General features: G+C 35.1%; 1 protein-coding gene across 1 annotated transcript; it reads right to left on the reverse strand.

Moving 5' to 3' along the window:
• Positions 1-1210: 1210 nt before the first annotated feature.
• Positions 1211-5967, reverse strand: LOC132279617 (G2/mitotic-specific cyclin-2-like). The gene is made up of 12 exons (XM_059781636.1): positions 5703-5967; positions 5473-5536; positions 5205-5331; positions 5023-5082; positions 4873-4921; positions 4623-4760; positions 4399-4527; positions 2487-2576; positions 2171-2392; positions 1984-2082; positions 1676-1854; positions 1211-1584 (listed from the first exon to the last, which is right to left on the reverse strand). Exons 2-12 carry the CDS (start codon positions 5525-5527, stop codon positions 1440-1442), a joined length of 1293 nt encoding a protein of 430 aa, XP_059637619.1. The 5' UTR covers positions 5528-5536; positions 5703-5967; the 3' UTR covers positions 1211-1439.
• Positions 5968-21101: the final 15134 nt, after the last annotated feature.

A 21101-nucleotide genomic window follows, 5' to 3' on the forward strand; every position in this document is an offset into this window, starting at 1 on the left:
ATGGTGGTTATTATGGCGGCATGGTTTCATCTGTTTTCTTTAAAGTAGTCAAATACAGGGGTTCCTCTCTTTCTGTATGCTACGATTGCTATCTGGTGACCCTCTCTTCTTTTCATAACCAGCATTTTCAATTTTCCTCTCTTTGTAGCACTTTGATTTCGTGTGTATTAGTAGAATTCCGTGTGTCATTGTACAAGGACACTTGGATTTCTTTGAAGCACTCAGCTTTCTTTATTCACAGGCTTGTGTTGATCATACATACGAAAATGAGGTTTAACTGTTTCCTTCAAAGCACTCCAAATTGGAGGGGGTGAATAGTTTTATATGCTCTCCTTAAAACACTGCAGTTAAAGGATACACTCCCTTATTTTCATCTATCTTCTAAGCACTCTACTACCTATCAGTTGGCTTGTGAGTCATCGTACTATCTTCATTGTTTTTTCTTTCTTTTCCCTCCTCCTAGTTAACCAAACACAGAGAGGTTAGCACTAGCCTCTCCTTTCCTTTCCCTCATACTCATCACCTTCTCCGATTCCTTCCACTCGTATATATATCCAAAAACACCGTTAAAGAATGTAAGGACAGTTTCAAGTTTCAACGTACTTTCTTTTTGAAGCATTTCGGAGGCCGCCTTCTATTTTTATATTAGACTTTTCCCATCTCTTTCATGATTTTATTTTTTCCATTCAAAAGAAGGAAAAACTACAAGGAAGAGGGCTTAAATGAGCCAAGCAGGCCAAATGCACCATTCATTCAAGATGTTCTGAAGTGACCATCTAGCCAGAGAGTAATCCATGCTCCATTTCAATAGGAGATGAACATCCTCTAGGACTATAGCAGCTGAGAGTTCGTTGATGGGGCTTTAGAACCAGGACTGCTTTACAACAACTATACTTTCTCCAATATGTAACTGACCACCCGTTTATCCCCAACTGGAACGATCCTTAAAATGCATTTCTAAGAAGAATTTTTGAATCACATACCAATAAAATTAACAGTCTTAGATGGTGTTTGATAACATAATCTGAACACTAAGATCCAAAAATAAAAATAAAAAAAGCGATTAAACATCATGCTAGCATTGCAGAAAATGCATGTTAAAGATAAGGGTTAGAACGAAGAGGGAGGGTACTACCAGGCCAGCCACTAACGTGTGCAGATACCGTTATTGCTAAGAATCAAAGGAAAAGTTTCATGAATTAAAGCAATATCGAAAGAATAATAATTATTATTCGATCAAACTAAACATAAAGAAATGTTCAAAAAGAACATTCAATGGGAACTTAAAATTCTCAACAACAAATTCAACATCATCCATAGTAAGTTCAAAACCAGCCAGGGGCAACTTATGTTGCTCAATTGCACCCCACCCCCCACAAGTACTTTATTTCCATAAAGCTAGTTACTATGAACACAATTCATCATTGTATTTGGTTCTGCTAAAATCTAGCCTTTAAGAGAAAATTAGCAGGTTCTGATTTTGCAGCATAGCCATATTTAGATGTGCTATACTTCCGGTGCACACCCGTGAGTTTTCCAGATCCCGCCTTCTGATGGAAAGTAACCATTAGCCTTGAGCATTCCCTGTAGAAACCAAAGAAATATAGCAGGGGTAAAAACACATACACCGAGCTGCTAGAAAAATATATGGTAATTAATGACAGAAACCACTCACAGTAGCTGATCTTGGGAGTATTTAGTATGCCTCTCGCTGGTCGTACTCCATTGCTTACACCCACAGAGTGTACATTGAGCAGTAAAGATTGCTGCAGCCGCTAATAGAGAAGATGGGAACTTGAGCATTTCGTACTCAACCAGGCATAGCTCGATAATGAAGAAAGACAGAAGCTCCAGCTGATTCAAGATCAGAATTAAATACTTCTCTCAGTCATTTAAGTACAAGGATCTTAGATTAAACTGTAAAGCGCTGATCATTGGAGTGGGAAGTAATAGATTAAAGGAACTCTTGACCAATATACAAACCTTTTTGTCAGATTGAGCAGCTTTAAGAAACCGCCTCATAAACACATATGGAGTGGGAACTGATAGATTAAACTGTAAAGTGTTGATCATTGTTTTTTCCTGCAGGCAATCAAAACAATACATTCTAATTTTTATAATGCTAAAGAAAACTAGGTAAACACAGAAAACTCATTAGTCATAAATCTACCATCTCAAGAACTTCTTTTCTGCTGTAAGCCTTGTCAGAAATCAAAATGAGATCCTCCACAACAGGAACTGAAACCTCTTCATATTTGCATGCAAGAAGCATAGCGGTCACTCCCACAAGCTGGAGTTTCTTCCTCACTACTGGTTGAGCTGCTAAGAATCTATCGATAAGATTGACAGTGAGATACAAGGTCTCATCCATCAGTTCGAACTTGTAATGGACCTGTTCATTCAAAGAAATGGTTAGTTATTGAGGCTGCATAATGTTTCACCTCCTGCCAATTCATTAAACCACTAAAATACAACTTCGCATGTACCTCAATCAACCAGTCAATGAGAATACCCCTCATCCTCTCATTAACGTCAAATTGCTGTGCCATATAGTTTGGTGAGACATAACTGGAGACCTGTTTTAGTGAAGAAAAAAACGTCATTAAATATTTAAAACCAGCATGCAAGTGCTTATAGTATAACATTATATTAATGGATGAAAATTTAAGCTGTAAATAAATATGGAGGGCATTATCCTCCAAACAATCATAATCTAGAATATGTTTTTGGTAATTTGTGACCCCCACATTAGAGGGTGAAAATTAGAATTTTGCAGCCCATTTTGTGGGTCAATTTCTTTTTGCTGTAAACAATGGTTTTAGTTGAAAAAACCACACCTTTTCATTTCAGATTTCACCATTATTGCGCACAAGACCATCACCTCTTTCTCACATTCTGAATTCGGAGTTCAAGGAGAGACATTTCCCTTTTTTATATTATAGGTATGGCTTGTTACACTATTCAAATGATAGTAAAAGGGTGTCATCATACCTATAAATACCAAACAGATGGGCAGGGGCAGAACTAGAGGGCCTATTTGTTGTTATCTATTAACACTGTGTTCACAAAAGAAAATAACATATGGTTCCTACAACAAAGTCTATTGAACCTTCTTAAATTTACTTTTAAAAATTCAAATCCATCGGGAAAAAAGAGAGTCCATTATTGTTGTAGTCATTGCTATAATATATCAATATTCCATTCATATACATTGTTATCTATATCAATACTCCATTCATACACTTGACAACACTTAGACAATCATTTTATCTATCGGCTGCCAGCATGTTCTCTCTATTTTTTTTTTCCCCTTCTTATATCAAATTTGAGTCTTCGTTTATTTAAGTTATATTTTCTTCTTCTTTTTTAGGTTATGAAACACATTTTATGAGGAAGCTCTCTCATTAAGCTCACACGTGCTGTGAGTTCAGCCTCTTAATCTACAGTTTATAAAAACGCAAACTTATTGGAAGTGTGGGGTTATATATATTGTACAATAGTACTCGTGATACATGCTTTTAAGAATATACATTAAAAATTGTATTGTGAAATTTTGTACATTTTAATTTCATATTACTAACCCTCCCCAAACGAATGTTTTGAGCTCCACCCCTAAAACCAAAAATGACATCATTCATGGTCTTCCAACTAATCCTCGTGGCTAGTTTCTTGTAAGAAAAGATTTTAACCAGTAAAATATGCTGCAAAAATCTGACTCACACACACTAATACAAGACACACAAATTACCAAGACAATTTTTTTTTTTTGGCTAAGTGTTCAAGTGTAAAAGCGATCTATCATTGCGTGTTATCCAACCATTAGCACACAACAACCAAGAGAGAGACGCATCTATTCTCATGGCCAAAAACCTCATGCATAAAAAGTAAAGGAATGATATGGTTGAACAATTAGCTAGCAAGGGGAACTCCTATGCTATCAATTTTCCATTCTTTATTTATTTATTTATTTTATAAGTAATTTTCCATTCTGCTATTCATCAATTTCAGCTATGATAACAGTGGCACAAATATAAGGACAGATTTTTCCAAAAACATCATGCAAAAAAGAATCCCAACAATTCCTTTTAGTTCAAGTCAAATTTGGATTTTGGTGTAGCATCACAAGTCTACTTAGGAAAAAAGAAGTATTAAATCAAAATACAAATTTGTAGTAGTAAATTGAGACAACAAAATTCATCAATTTCAGCATAACAGTGGGACAAAGATAAAGCCAGAGTTTTCCAGATAATGAATATAAATAAGGTAGAAATTCTATAAATTAGTAAAAGTGAATTGAGACCCCCAAAAAAAAAAAAAATCAAAATCATCATTTTCAGCAAAGATAAGGCCAAAGTATTCCAAATAAGGAATGCAAGTAAAGTAGAAATTCTACATCACCTCTGCTTTCCTGTAGTAGGCATATATATCATCTATATACTCCACAACTGCAAGTGGATTCTTCTTATCTCTGCTGTCAATCTCCACAACTGGCTCTTCAGCAATATCTTCCATTTCAATCTCCTCCTCCTACATAAAATTAGAACATTAATGATACTCTCTGCTGTATAAAAAAGGTCAATACCAAGCTCTGAAAACATAATTAAGCAAGTGTATCCAAATACCATCCGATCTATCTCCTCCAGCATTGCTTCTGTGTGCTGCACAAACATTGGCACAGGGTGGTCACAAGCTGCCTCGTAGTCATCCACATCTATGATGGCACAATCTTCTGATGCAGATTGAACCAGCTTCTTTGTTTCCTATTTGAATCAGATTTATGTATACTTCACCACCACCACCACAACAACAACAACAACAAAAACAACAAAAAAAAAAAAAAAAAAAAAAAAAAAAAAACCAACATGAACTTACCTGAGGTAATGGTTGCTGCTGCTTGCTAGCCATTTGTGCAGCAAACTTCCTAATAAAACCACAATGAACAAACACAGAGCTCAATAAGAACATAAAATTCTGTAAGCAAAATCGTCAGAACAAACATAACAATTAGAATTAGTTACAGACCTAGTAATTGGCCGATGTGCCGGAATGGGCGGGTGGTTCTTATTAGAGATTGCATGTTTTCTGAAGATTAAAGATGACAGAGATCAACATGGTTACTTGAAAAAAGAAGAAATTACTCTGACCCCTAATGAACAATCGATGAAAAGGGTTTAATCATCAAAGAAAAGGGTTTTAGAAATTACTCTGATACTCCTCCTCTCTTGTTGACTGCACATGGAGCTCCAATTACATTCCAGTCAATGGTACTCAAAGCTCTCCGGTTGTGTCCGATCCCCACCGGGATCTTTCCGGCTCCGGCGCGTAATCCCACTGTGGATGATCAATTAAAATTTCATTTATTAAATAAATAAAGGTCTTGTAGCTTAATCTAAAGACGTATACCAAATGGGTCAAGTGCATACACCAATCTAAGAAGGGGCTAATTCAGAACTGGTTCAAAATTCAAATTACCTTGAATATTTGAGGGTCTGATTATGCCCGGATGATTCTCATCTGATCCAACCATTTTGACTATCTACGAAGAACAGCAACAACCACTCATCAGAACATCAAAAACTCATCGCAATCAAAAAGCAGTTCCTCGTAACAAATCAAATTATAAAGAGAAAAAAAAAATCAAGAAATTGAGATCGACAAAGTCGTCGGATAGAGTTCATAAAATGGAAAAAAAAAAAACCTACAATCAAGAATCGCTTGGTCAATCTAACAAGTCAAAAAATCCCCTAAAATGGTCTCGAAGAAGAAGAGAGAGACTACTCAAAAAGCTCCATCAAATTCAGCAATCGAGTGATTGATCTTGAAGTCTCTCTCTCTCTCTTTCTCCAAATCGCTATTTCTCTTCTGGTTCTTTAGGTTTTTGGGTCACATCAAGAAAAAGAGAAAATCTGAAGAAGAGAAACTGGAATCCTGATAACCCAAATTGAATCGTAAACAGCGGATATATGTTCGCACATGCCTCTTCGTTTTTAAAAAACACAACGGCTAGTAAATATCAGCCGTCCAATTTTGAGATCATTCGACGTGGTTAATAAAATACGGTTTACTGATACAATTCGTTTAAAACTCTTAAAAGGCTTAATTTTACAAAACTCCCCCCTAACTATTCAAAATTTTCATATAACCCACTTAGTATCAAAGATCTTCATGAACTAACAAAATATGGTATCTAAGGCCAAAAAGTGACAAAGCCGTTAGTTAGATTCTTAAATGACAAAAATGTCCAACTTTGGTGAAATGAAATAAAATAAAATGTAAGATAAAATTAGACTTTTTGTCCATTTCATTTTGACATTATCCAAAAGAATTCCATGATTTCCATCTTCCAACCATTATACCAAACGTGTTAAATATTTATTTTTATTATTTATATTTTTTAAGAAAACGTGCAATTAATGTATTCGCCCCTTATAAATTTATCAAGATGTCAGGTTTTAACAAATAAATGAAAAATATTTAAAAAGTAACACCACAAGACTTCACTTCAGAACATTAAAAATTCAAAAAATAATACTTTCAAGTCCCAATGTTCAGGAGTCAAGACTAAAGAAATGTTGACTGTGAGAGAATGAGTGGATAAAGAAATGTGCATGTGTGTTTTTACAGGGGGTGCACCTGTATACTTCCATCTTTTTCTTCTAACAGAAAGGAGTGGTTTGATTTATTTTGAAAAAAGTCCCAGGTTTCATGATGATTTAGTAGTTTAGAGGGTTATGCGTCGAAGATTAATAGTTCAGGGGTTTCGTAAAAATAAGTCTTGTTAAAAATTTGGCATTAAAAAAGGAAAAAATATTATTACACCCTTGAATTTTGCTTTAACTACGTTCGAGAATGAGCAACGTTAGTAGCTAGCGCGTTTAAAAAACATATGAAATGTCATCTTTACCCCTTATTTTGATACATTTTTCAATTAAAAAAAATTTAAAGTGAAATAACTAACATGGTTCAAACAATAATTTTAAGTTACACAACTTCACCCTCCCTCCCTAATCTTCATATGTCCACAGGGATGGAGCCAAATACAAGTAGAGGGCAATTGGCCCCTGAATACCTTTTTTTTAGTAATACACCTTTATAATTTGTTCATTTCTAATAATATACCTATAAAATATTACTTTTAGACCCCTAAAATTCCTTAAAAAATGCATTATTGCCCTCCAAAATTCATTCCCACCCAAGGGGCGCCTGTCCACCTCCACCACCACCTCATGGCCATGGGGTGGCGTGTAAGCGGGGCCATGGCCTCTAAAAATTTTATTAATAGTAATTACTCCCTTATCTTACTTTTTGGCTTGGTCCCTGTCCGTCCACCTTCACCACCTGGCACCATCTATGCCATGGCCATGAGTTGGGGTGGTGTGTAAGTGTGGCCATGGCTCAAAAGTGATTGGGTATAAATAGGTGGGTATGCAGCACTATCTAATAATTTGAACTTTTGAATAAATGAATAAACGCATACCCATTATAGTTGATATTAAAAATAAATTCAATCCTTCGTACGGTGCTACACCACCGAAAAGTAAATATTTATCCCATTTATATATATACACGTTTATATTATTACTTCAGCCAGAGATTTTTGGGTTCGCCCAACCCACATTACCCTCTTTGTCCAAATAGTACTTAAATACGACTTTCCATGTCTTTCCCACCTCTAATATTACCTTAAGTCCATCTTTTAAAAATATAATCAAGCAAAAGCATTAAAACACATCATCAAGAGCTCCATCTCCCCCCTCCCCCTCCTCTCTCTCTCTCTCTCTCTCTCTCTCTATATATATATATATATATATATATAAACACATGTACACATACATACATAAAATTATCTAATAATTTATGTATCAGTGATTGATCTGAACTACTAAGTCATGTATTGTCTAAAATTATTTAATAATTATATATTAATGAGCCTTTTCAATAGTGGAAGGCTCCATACAGAATTACACAATTTTATTCAGAGGATGTTCGTTTTTATGGTACATGTGACCGATTTTCCTTCTGTATACATGTGACCGATTTTCCTTCGGTATAACTTAAATTTTATAAACCTACTTTCAATTCCATTCTTGCTCTGAACTCTCTAAAAGCTGATTTAGCTGTCAAAATATAAAGGGTAAAATCAAACGGCCAGTGAAAGTTCCAAAGCAAAAGAAGCAATTTATGCTTAATGGCTCTGGTTTTGTCTTTGAATTAGAGTAGTGTGTGAAACGGTCTTCAATGATGTATTAACATTTTCCTGACAAAGGGCGAGCTGGCAGCTGGCTTTCTTTTCATTTTGGCAGAGCACGCTGTTCCAAAAGAAGCCGTTGGACCTTTATTTCTCTCCACTAATTTACTTTGGCAGTACATTATTACCACTTGATTGGGGTCAACTGACGAGTAAGCCCAATCTGACCTTTCCTTTAAAAGAAAAGTTCAAAAAAATAAAATACTGTGAATACGAATATATATATATATTTTAAAATTCTTTATTGTGTATCTGACCTTTCCTCCGCCCTTATTTTATTTTTTTATACGGTTCCAATTTCTTATCTATGCTCATATAGCTCCCCAGCCCGTTAAATCATTGTATGGCAGTTGATCATTTTTCATTAAACAGGGAAGCAAGCGTAAAACTTTTTCAAAATTCAGTTTTTTTTAAAAAAATTTCTTAATTCCAAAGAGGAGAAGGAATTTTTGTATTCAAATTCTAATATATATAAAACAAAACCTAGCACGAAAAACTCGGCCGGGTTTAGGTTGGGCTGGCTTGAACCCGTCCAACTTTTACCCCCACGTGTAATTAGGAATTAAAATATTCAATATGTTCAACCTTCGGTTTTTGATCGACGACGAACGATATGTCTTTATACAAAAAGCTTTATTTGTTGTTGAATAATTTAAAAATGTCTACACCTGCAATTGCAATAATCTATTATACGCTTTAATGATCTAGACCTAAGTTACATAGAGTGGGAGAGACAGTGAGGGCTAGAGCGAGAGTGCAAAGGTGATAAAATCTAAATCATACATAATGGGATTGATAGCAGAAGCAAGTGCCAAAAGTGAGACCAATACCCGTTGTAAGTGGAATGATTAAAAGATTAAAGTGCCCTTATGTAACTAAATAAAATAAATAAAAAAAAGTGAAAAATTAAGCAAATGTAAAATGACTAAAATATCTAACCCCAAATATAAAGTATTTGGATGTTATTTGCTCAAAATGTTAAATTAAGAGTGTTTTTGTGTTTTCCTGGAGGGTGTTATATATACATATAAGGAAAAACTTACAGTGAAATGGATCGGAGAGAGACCGTGGAGAAAGAGAGAGAGGCCAAAGAAAGAGGTAGATGGGTTTGAAAAAAGAGGGAGAAATGTGATTTATATAAAAAATGGTATAAGGGGCATTTTGAGGAGAGCAAAAGGGTGTTTTAGGAATTTTATAACTTAAAATAGCCATGTTCCACACATATGACTTCTTAAAGGTCATTTTCTAACAAAATATAGACATTAAGCCATTCTTTGCCACAATTTTCAAACTCAATGGATTTACATACTCAAAATAAAGGATAGGAGTGTTATTTGACCAAAATATAAACATTTTTTTCTCACTTTGCCCAACCAAAGCCTCATTTCGAGAAATCTAGAAGAATTTCCCTTTTCTGTGTATTCAAATATAAATTCATATTTCGAAAGCCTTAAGGTTCCACTATCTTCCAACTCAAAAGAAATAAAAATGCAAATGAGACTAAGTGGTTCATCAGCCCACTATTATAAATCAACTCATTTGAAAAAAAAAAAGGTACAAATGAGTTTTGATAGCTTTACAAAGAAGCTACAGAAAATTGTAAATTAAATATATCAAAAGCAATAAAAATAAAAATAGGCGTCAACTTGAATCCTTAATAATAGAGAGATAAATACGTAAAAGGATTTTGCTAATAACATTAGTACAAAATTGATAAATTGATGAACTGACATAATGTTTCATGGTCACACAAATGTTATCATTGTTATGAAATAAGGATTGTATAGGAGTTTATAAGAATAAGAAAAAAATAAATAACAAGAAAATAAAATAGCGCACACACAAACGAGATAAGAATTTATACGTGGTTCATCCTCACAAATAGGGTTATGTCCACGGGCGATGATGATTCGTATCACTATAAAGAAGAAGATTACAAACTGAAGAACGTTTTGGTTCTTCCTCACAATAATCTCTCTTCTCACACCACTTACTCACCAACAAAGAAGACTCACTCAATACTCAAAAAATATTCCAAATAGTATATGGTTTACACAAAGAGAAAAACCCACCTAAATACAAACTTCAACTCTCTCTTGAAGATTGTACACACAAAAGGATTTTCTCACACACACAAAACCAATATACTCTCTTGATCCAAATATTGTCTTACTCTTGGATGCCTCTCGGATGCTTTTCATTGAATGAATGCAAGGCTATTTATAGCCAAAAATATACTTGGCGTCCAAGTATATTACAAAGCTTCCTTTGGAAGCCAAATAACACTTGTTGACCAAGAATAATTCTTGCTGCCCAAGAATAATTCTTGTTACCCAAGAATTTCAAAGCTTCCTTCGGAAGCTAATTTGGAAGCTTCACCATCACACTTCTTTAGCCAAATTTTTTTTGCCATATCATAAATGAATTTTAAACAAATTTCTAACAATCATATATTGTCACTACTTTTTCCAAGGTACACAGTCTCATTAATAAAAAGATGTCCTATAATTCAAATAGGGAGAAGAAAAGTTCTTATTCTGGATACCATGAGAGGTAAAAAGAATGACCATAACTATACTCACGTTAAAAACTTCTATAAAATAATTAAGCCTTTGTTAAAAACTTCCGCATAAAAAAAGGGGTAAAGTGCAAAAAACCCTTCTGAACTTTACTCTCTTTCCCAAAAAAACCTCCCTGAACTTTTATTTTTCCAATAAACCTCCTTAACTATCTAATTTTTTGCAAAAAACACCAGGTAACACTGTTCCGGCGTGTGAATATCAGGACCTATAAAATAATTTCAAAATGACATAGTTACCCTTATTACTGTTAGGACAATAAATAAATAAAAACTCCAAATTGAAAGCCCCAAATTGTCAATTTTTAACCCTAATTTTATTCACAAATCGCCATTGTCATCTGCGAAGACCAGTAAAGTGCATCCTAAAGCTCACCAGCGTCAATGTCGCCTTCCTCACATTGACCAAGTCCTCCGCCACACCAACGTTCACTCCTGTTTGGCTTGTTTCCCAACATTCCATTTCCAAACCGTTTCTAATGGACTGCCGTAAGACCACCCACACTACCATGTCTTGTCTCTGAGAGATGCTACCTCCGATCGTTTCAGTTCTTGACGCTGAAGATGAGATCTGTGCATCATAGAGGATGAGATCTTTGATTTCTCTCGTGACTGCTAAAAGAGTTTCACTTTATTTATTTCAAAACAATCAATCTTTGATGCGTCAAATTCATTTTTTAGCTCAAATTCTGCAATTTACAGTGAGAAAACGAAGGTGAAGTTCAAGTTGTGTTGTCAATGTCTCAATTATAGCAAAATGATTATACAACACATTATATATAAACAGTAGGAGATGGATCCGTATGAATCAACAACCTTCTCCAAATCTGATTTTCACGATAGTGATTGCGGAAGTGGGGAAAGTCGTGTGTGGAGGTGATGGTGGTGTTGTGGCGGCGGCGGGGGCTATGGTCGGAGGAGGAGATGGATCCAGTGGAGGCGACGGTGGTGTTGTCGCGGCAGATGTGGTCGGAGAAGAAGACGCGGATCACCATGGACGGCGACGATTCCCGGCCGACTACCACAAATTCCCCGCCGCTGTTGCTGACGACGACTTCATCGTCGAACACTGCCACCACTTCAACCGCAGTTCTTCCACAGGCCGATTCAATCCAGCACCGCTGCCGCCACTTCAGCCTGTCGCCGTCTCCAAATCGGAACCAAGTTCTGGGAGGTGGTGTGCGCAGAACACGGGATCGATTCCGGTCGATCACGTGGTGTGCACAGAGCACATGATGTGGACAACGTCTGATCCGGACCGTACGACCAAGTTTTCCTCCCCGACAACTTCGTCTTCGTGTTAAAATGTTTTGGCAAAAAAAAAAAAAAAATCAAAACAGTAAGAGGGTATAAAACAATGTAGTGTATTACAAGGACAAACTGGTCTTTTAAATTTTCCGGCATCAGAAGCTGACGTCATGGGGTAAATTGCAATAAAATCTTAGTTTAGGGGGTTTTTTTTTATAGTTCAGGGGGGTTTGTTGCAAAACTCCAATAGTCTAGGGGGGTTTTTTTGCATTTAACCCTAAAAAAAAGAAAATTGATTACACCCCTGAATTTTACTCTAATTACATTCGAGAATGACTATAACTATACTAACGTTAATTAGTAGCTAACAGTGTTTAAGAAATGTTTGAAATGTCACATTTACCCCTTTATTGTAATTCATTTTTCAATAAAAAAACTTAAAAGTGAAATAACTAAACGCCTAGGTAATGATCTTAAGTTACATAACCTTACCCCCTTTCTCTTTTTCCATCTGTCCACCTACAGTACCACCTTGCCCACCCATTCTTTTTCCTCTTCTAGAAACTACTATTACAAAGAGCCCACATTACCCTCTATTTCCAAACAAGGAAGAAGTAAAGCCAGCCCTGACGAGCAAGGACGAACTTACCAGCGACCAAGGAATAACGGCGACGATCTGAGCTTGGTGACTGTATCGGCGGAATGAACCGGTGGGCAACTCAGCGAGCAAGACTGTGCTTGTCGGGTAAGGATGGAGGTGTTAGCGAGCAAGGTTGTGCTCAACGCTCTGATCCAGTAATGAAATGGACTGAAATGGCAGGGACAATGGACGATCTGAACAAACGAGACCGACTGGCGGTGAGCAAGAAGTTGGTCGGAATTTAAACAGGAGTGAAAAACTACTGCAATGAAGGAAGGGTCTGCTGAACTGAATCGATAGCGACGGTGAGCAAGGATGCCAGTCTTTAAGGAGTTAGAATGGGCCTTAAAATGGCATGAAACTGTCAAAAAATGAATTCTGGACCACTTTGTTGAAAATGGTCGGAGAACGTCGCCGGAGAAGATAACCAAAAAAATTGTCGGTGAAGGCGCGTGCCTCGCGTGTCTGGAGCGTGAGATCTACTCGAAGAACTTCAGGTGGCGCGTGTAGTATGGGGCTGTTCTTTGCACCGCTGTGTTCGTCTTGGTACACTGGACCATCTTCTATAATCAAAATGTCGTTTTCACCACTTTCACTTCTGAGTTGTTGGATTTGTTGCTATATGATCGGTGGTCTCGATTAGAAGCACCACCGCCAGATATAGATTCTCCGGCAGCGACACCTCCCCTCTATTCGATCACCTCCTCTCCATCGCCTCTTCTTGCCCCTCTGTTACTTTCTTCTCTCTACTTTCTCTTCTCCCTTTGTTATCTCTTTCTTCTCTCTATTATTATTATTATTATTATTATTGAAGAGGGGTTAAGTGTAAAAAATCCCTCTGTACTATTGATATAGTGTAAAATAGCTCCTGTCTAGTTTAAAATCCCCATATATTATCGATTTGGTACAAATAACTCCCTTGAAACTTAAAATAACTGTAATACCATCATGTCAGTAAAATAAATTAATAATTAAAAATACTAGCAATGTAAAATAACTATTCTGTCTGGGACAATAATAAAGCAAATCCCATAAACTCATTTTTAATCAATATCTTACTTATACCAATTTTTTTTAGACAAATATAACCCTATTAGAGGATGCCACCTCATAAAAATGATGTACATTAATGTAATTTTCTTTAAAAACCCTAATCGGCATTTTTTTTCTCTATTCTTTCCCTTTCCTGTCGCTGCAGTAAACAAGATTTTTCATTGCGAACTGTGGTGCCGTCGGTATAGGTGTGGGATGGTGCTGCCGTTATGCTGCAGGCCCCTCCACGACCACGAGGGATTATGACCTTTCTTTGCCTCCATGAATGTGCTCCAATCTGGTCCAGTCTGTAAAGTGGCCGATGGAAACCTTGTGGATTATTGACAATCCTGGTTTCAAGCCTTTGCCTAATCCTTCTGCCTCTACATCTATTAGGTGGGACTCATAAGAGGGAGTTTAGTGTAACGTCTTTCGTAAAGAGCTGCTATCATTGGGCATTGAGAGATCAGAAAGGAAATATCTTAGATCAGGAAATTAGGACGGTTTCGCATCCAGTTCAACACTAAGGGTGTGTTTGGATAAACAGGGGAGAAAAGAAAAGAAATGATAGTATTAGTTATGAGAGAAAAGAAAAGAAAAGAAAGGATAGTAATAATTTCTATTTGTGTTTGGATAGATAGGGGAGAAAAGAAAAGAAATGATAGTTATTCTTGTTTAAATAAGATAGAGGAGAGAAAAGAAAAGAAAGGATAGTAGACAAATTACTTTTTTACTCTTTCATAACCATAGGACTTGAATGGAATAATAAATCTGTATATTGATTTGTGGAGGCTATTTTTGGTATTATCAAAATACCACTTAAAATCACTATGCTTTCTCTCTCTATCTCTCCCTATCTTCTCAAAATTGAAGAGAAAGCAAATAAGAGATAGGGAGGGATCCCTCCCTATCTCTCCCTATCCCTCTCTATCCCTCCACTTAACTTATCCAAACACAAACTTACACTATCCTCTCTTTAATTTTCTCTCCCTATCCCTCCAAATCAACCCTACCAAACACACCCTAAAGGAATAAGCCCCTTCATGCACATTTGGAGATACTGTATTACAGTCTGAAATACGCCTGCTGGTGTTATTGTGGGACGGTGGTCATGGTGCCGGGGTGGGGATGTTGCGGCCAATTTGGGTGAACTTGAGATTTTGTCAACTGAAGCAAACTGGAGAGATACCTTATGCAAAATAAATGATCAAATCTTTTTTTTTTTTTTTTTAGGGTTCTAAACTGTTTCCTAACATTTTCTTTCCTTAACCTCTTTTCCTTGTCTATAATTACAATTAATTTTTTTTTTTAATTTGATTCTATTAGCTTAAACATAGTAGTGTGGAGAGCATAGATGCTTATTAGATGACGATTCGGTTTGAGGATGAGTCAATTGGTGTTCCATGTCCCTTTGCCCATTCAAAACTGGAACCCAGGAAGCTTGATCCAATTCACTAAGAATATGAGTGTTACCTCATTAAATTCTTGGACTGGCTGAGGATAAAATGTAAGATTATTTATTTAATTGTGGCCTACATGATTTTGACATGTGACATATTACTTGGTGGCTAAGTAAATAGATATCAATTAATTATTCTTGGTCAACTTATAATTACCTTTTTGGTAATTACTTATTGGAGAAGTGTTTTCCTTCTAATTCCTTACTTTGATGGAAAGTAGAATTATGTTACTAAAAGGAAAACTGGTCCTCTTTCTACCTTTATAAAAGTGCATATGCTCCATCAATTATGTACAATTATTGAGACAGCACGTAAAAGGTTATTGTGTGCAAAAGGGCAAGAGAGAGAAACCAGTTTCCACCTTTGTCTGTTGATCAGAGTTGCAGATTGGTTCGTGGTTAAAGGATCTGGACATTAGATTTAATCTTAACAAGGTTTGATATCATGAATTGAGGTATGTATATCTAACTATATTTATTTATGCGTTATAAGGATGTGAAATTAATTGAAGTTCTAAGATCTAGGGTTTTATCATAATTTGTGATTAAAGTCTAACACAAATTAATTAGGGTTTTTTACATGTGGTATCAGAGCCCATAGTTTAGGAACTCATTATTTTCCATTATACTTGCATAAATAATATGTTTAAGTTTAAATTAAAATTATTTAATTATTTAATTTTAATTTATTATATTTGGACGCTACTTTAAGAGTAAACCGGCTTGGCATGATCAAACTTTTCCGATTCGAGTGTACAGTAGCGTTTTTAATCACAGATCTGTTTGAATTGATAGTTTTGTTGCCTTATGTTATATTATGCCTCGATTTCCGAACTTAATTGCTTAGTATAGTTATATATTTATATATATATAACTTATATATATATACACATATCATAATGAGACAAATGAGACAAATATATATATATATATATATATATATAAATAATGAAACAAATCAAAGTGATTTTCGTGACTATCAAATTGTCTCCTTTTTGATGTTGATGGTGATGATGTAGAATTGTTTAGAGGAAGGAAAACACTACTGAAAACTAGTAGTATACAGAATGATTTTTTTTTTTTTTACTTTTGATTCCGTTGCGCAAATCGAGGCTGTGAATTGTAATGTTGTTGTTTTGTACATGTATATTTATTGATATTTTAAATGCCCACTGTTTATTAATTGACTTTGTAAAGTATGGTTGCATAATATGGTGGGTAATTTAATGTTAAATTTATCACTAAATAATTAAATATTCATATTATAGAAAGATTGGTAGTTACCAAAGTGGCCTAACCATAAAGATTAATGAATATTAATTTTAGTGGTAGACATAACTGCAATATTTCATGAATAATGATGCTTATAATTTTTGTAAAATTCATGAGTATTGGGTTTATTTAATTATTAGAAATAATTCCTCAAATGGAATTAATTTTCAAGTGATTAAATAAACATTAAGGGGTTATATGTAATTTTTAATTGGGTAGATATAGGATATCCAAAAGTAATTTGTCTATTTAATTAATTAGTGCATCACCAATGAAGCTATATATATAAATAAATACATCTAAGCATCATTTTTTTTTTTTTATATTTTATGGTTACTACCCAAAGGAGTACCATAGTTGTATAATGTATTTATTTATTGTTATATGTGTTGTTATCTCAAAGTATTAATATTATGAGCATTTACCTTATTATGATTATTTTATTGCAATATCTCTTCCTGTTTCAGTGAATTCGCATGCTTTATCTGTTCCAATTCTCAATGGGACTAACTTCTCAGAATGGAATGAACAAGTTCAGTTCAACTTAGGTGTGCTAGATCTTGATTTAGCATTTCCAATTGAGAAACCTACTGCTATTACTGGTGAAAGCAGTGAGGAAGAAAAGTCTCTCCACAAAGTTTGGGAGAAATCGAACAGATTGAGTATTTTGTTTATGCGAATGACTATTGTAAACAATATCAAAACAACTCTTCCCCAAACTGATAGTGCTAAGGAATATTTGAAAAATATTGAAGAACGTTTTCGTACTGCAGATAAGTCTCTTGCAGGGAAATTAATGGCTGACCTCACTACTATGCGTTTTGATGGTACTCGTAGTATGCATGAGCATGTTCTTGACATGACTAATCTTGTTGCGAAATTGAAAACTTTAGGGATGAATGTGGATGAGACTTTTCTCGTTCAATTTATCCTCAATTCCTTACCTACTCAGTATGGGCTATTTCAAATTCACTATAATACTATTAAGGATAAGTGGAATGTGAATGAATTGGCCAGTATGTTAGTTCAGGAAGAAGGAAGGCTTAAGCAACAAGATAATCATAATATTCATCTCATGACTTAAAAAGCTAGAAAGAAATTTGGGAAAAGGCCTGGAAAAGGCATTAAGCAAGCAACACCCCAAATAAAGGATTTTGATCAAGCTACTCAAAAGAAGGAACGTAAAAATGATAAGTGTCATTTTTGTAACAAATCTGGACACTTTCAGAAAGATTACATGAAATGTAAAGAATAGTTCGAAAAGAAGGGTAAACCTTTGGCTTTTGTATGTTTTGAATCAAACTTAATTGAAGTTCCTTCTAATACTTGGTGGGTTGATTCAGGCTCTAATGTTCGTATTTCCAATACGATGCAGGGATTCCTTTCAACCCAAACCACAAATCCAAATGATGATTTCTTGTTCACAGGGAATAGGGAGAAAATTCCAGTTGAAGCCATTGGGACATTTCGTTTAGTTTTAGATAGTAAGGTCAGATAGAGGTGGTGAATATTATGGCAAGTATGATGAAACGGGTTAATGCACTGGACCGTTTGCTAAACTCCTTGAAAAGCGTGGCATTTGTGCTCAATACACTATGCCAGGCACGCCACAGCAGAATGGTGTAGCTGAAAGGCATAATCGTACTCTTATGGAAATGGTTAGGAGTATGTTAAGTAATTCCTCGTTACCCATAACATTGTGGATGTATGCTCTTTGAACTGCTATGTATGTATTAAACAGGATTCCTAATAAGGCAGTTCCAAAAACTCCATTTGAACTGTGGACAAGAAGGAAACCTAGTTTAAGGCACCTGCATGTTTGGGGTTGCCCAGCGGAAGCTAGGATTTATAATCCATATGAAAAGAAATTAGATTTTAGAACAGTTAGTGGGTACTTTATTGGTTACCCAGAAAAATCCAAAGGGTATAGGTTTTACTGTCCTACACATAGTACAAGAATTGTTGAAACCGGTAATGCCAGATTCATTGAGGATGGTGAAATCAGTGGGAGTAATAAAAATGAGAATGTAATCATTCAAGAAGTTAGGGTACAAATCCCTTTACCCACAACTTCTAAAGAAATAATTGTTTCTCCAGTTGTTGAACTGCATAACAACGAAGAACAATTAAATGATCAACAACTCCATAATGAAACTATCACCAATGAAGTTATAGAAGAACCACAAGGAATAACATTAAGACGGTCTCAAAGAGAAAAAAGACTTGCTATTCTGGATGATTATGTGGTATATCTACATGAATTTGATTTTGATATAGGGATATGTAAGGATCCGGTTACATATTCACAAGCCATTAATAGTAATAATTCTATTAATTGGATTAATGCCATGAATGAGGAGTTGAAGTCAATGGAACAAAATAAAGTTTGGGAACTCGTTGAATTGCCTGAAGGATTTAAACAAGTCGGGTGTAAATGGGTCTTTAAGACCAAACGCGACTCTAATGGCAATATTGAATGATATAAAGCCAGACTTGTAACCAAGGGCTTCACTCAGATAGGAGGCATTGATTATAAAGAAACCTTCTCTCCTGTATCTAAGAAGGATTCCTTTAGAATTATCATGGCATTTGTAACTCATTATGATTTAGAGTTACATCAAATAAATGTGAAAACAACTTTTCTAAATGGGAATTTAAAGGAAGAAGTCTATATGGATCAACCAGAAGGCTTCATATTAGAGGGTAAAGAACGCATGGTCTGTAAACTTAAGAAGTCAATATATGGACTTAAACAAGTTTCCCGACAATGATATATTAAGTTTAATGATAGTATTACTTCTTTTGGTTTTAAAGAAAATATTGTTGATCGGTGTATATACCAGAAGATTAGTGGGAGCAAGTTTATATTTCTGATTCTATATGTTAATGATATTTTGCTTGCTAGTAGTGATCTTGGTTTATTGCATGAAACTAAAAATTATCTCTCTAAGAATTTTGAGATGAAAGATATGGGTGAGTCATCCTACGTGATAGGAATATAAATATTCTGTGATAGGTCACGTGGATTGTTAGGATTGTCTCAGAAAACATATATTGAGAGAATTCTAGAGAGATTTGGTATGGAACATTGTTCAGCTAGTATTGTTCCAATACAAAAAGAGAATAAATTTAGTTTGATGCAATGCCCAAAGAATGAATTAGAACATAAAGAAATGCAAAATATTCCTTATGCATCTATTGTGGGAAGTTTGATATATGCACAGGTTTGCACTCGTCCAAATATTGGTTTTGCAGTTGGAATGTTAGGCAGATACCAAAGCAATCCAGGAATGCATCACTGGAAAGCTGCAAAGAAAGTTATGAGATACTTACAAGGAACAAAGAATTATATGCTCACATTTAGAAAGACTGGTGAGCTAGAGGTTATTGGTTACTCAGACTCAGATTTTGCTAGATGTGTGGATAGTAGAAGATCCACTTTTGGTTATTTGTTCCTTTTAGCTGGAGGGGCAATATCATGGAAAAGCGCAAAACAGTCTATTATTGCTTCATCAACTATAGAGGCTGAATTTGTAGCATGCTTTGAGGCTACAAATTATGGTTTGTGGTTGCGGAACTTTATTTCGGGATTTGGTGTTATGGATTCAATTTCTAGACCGCTGAAAATTTATTGTGATAACACCGCAGCTGTCTTCTTTACTAAAAACGATAAGTATTCCAATAGCGTTAAGCATATGAAGCTGAAATATCTTACCGTTAAAGAAAAAGTTCAGAGACAACGAGTGTCTTTTGAAAATATAAGCACACAGCTTATGGTTGCAGATCCATTGACAAAAGGATTACCACCCAAGACATTCATAGGGCATGTTAAAAGAATGGGTCTTGAATGTAATCAAAGTTAATTATTATTTTTGTTATGGATTGCTTAACAATGCTTATATATATTTGACATTTTGAGCTCATTAAAATTTGTTTATGATATTTCCTGTTAATTTATGTATATACATTCATGTATTACTTTAAATGATGAAAACATGAATAGTCTTAGAAAAGACATTATAGCTAGACCTTTATTGATGTTTCTCACTTATAGACTATGTTAAATGGGTTACTAGTGTTGTGGTACATGGAAGGGACTGTGTCATTTAGGGACATACAACCGCCATGACTCACATTGGTAGTTTGTTTACCATGGTATTTATGATGACCATATTAATATCTTAATTTGATTTATGGTGCACACTAATGACTATTTTACTAAACCATTACAGAAGTTATCATATGTGCCAAGTGGGAGAATGTAAGATTATTTTTTTAATTGTGGCCCACATGATTTGGACATGTGACATATTACTTGGTGGCTAAGTAAATAGATATCAATTAATTTTTCTTGGTCAACTTATAATTACCTTTTTGGTAATTACTTATTGGAGAAGTGTTTTCCTTCCAATTCCTTACTTTGATGGAAAGTAGAATTATGTTACTAAAAGGAAAACTGGTCCTCTTTCTGCCTTTATAAAAGTGCATATGCTTCATCAATTATGTACAATTATTGAGATAACACGTAAAAGGTTATTGTGTGCAAAAGGGTAAGAGAGAGAAACCAGTTTCCACCTTTGTCTGTTGATCAGAGTTACAGATTGGTTCGTGGTTAAAGGATCTG

This window comes from Cornus florida, unplaced genomic scaffold (genome assembly GCF_030987335.1).
Source record: "Cornus florida cultivar Cherokee Brave unplaced genomic scaffold, ASM3098733v1 CherokeeBrave_3.0.0_Hap2_Chr10, whole genome shotgun sequence".
Classification (NCBI taxonomy): domain Eukaryota; kingdom Viridiplantae; phylum Streptophyta; class Magnoliopsida; order Cornales; family Cornaceae; genus Cornus; species Cornus florida.

Bases quoted from the DNA above. Each gene is read 5' to 3' on its own strand.
- LOC132279617 (XM_059781636.1), bottom strand. From the start codon at position 5,527: ATGGTTGGATCAGATGAGAATCATCCGGGCATAATCAGACCCTCAAAT. The intron at 5,332-5,472 runs GTAATTTGAATT...GATCATCCACAG, and splicing joins CAGACCCTCAAATATTCAAG to TGGGATTACGCGCCGGAGCC. The intron at 4,528-4,622 runs GTATTTGGATAC...AATTTTATGTAG, and splicing joins TGGAGGAGATAGATCGGATG to GAGGAGGAGATTGAAATGGA.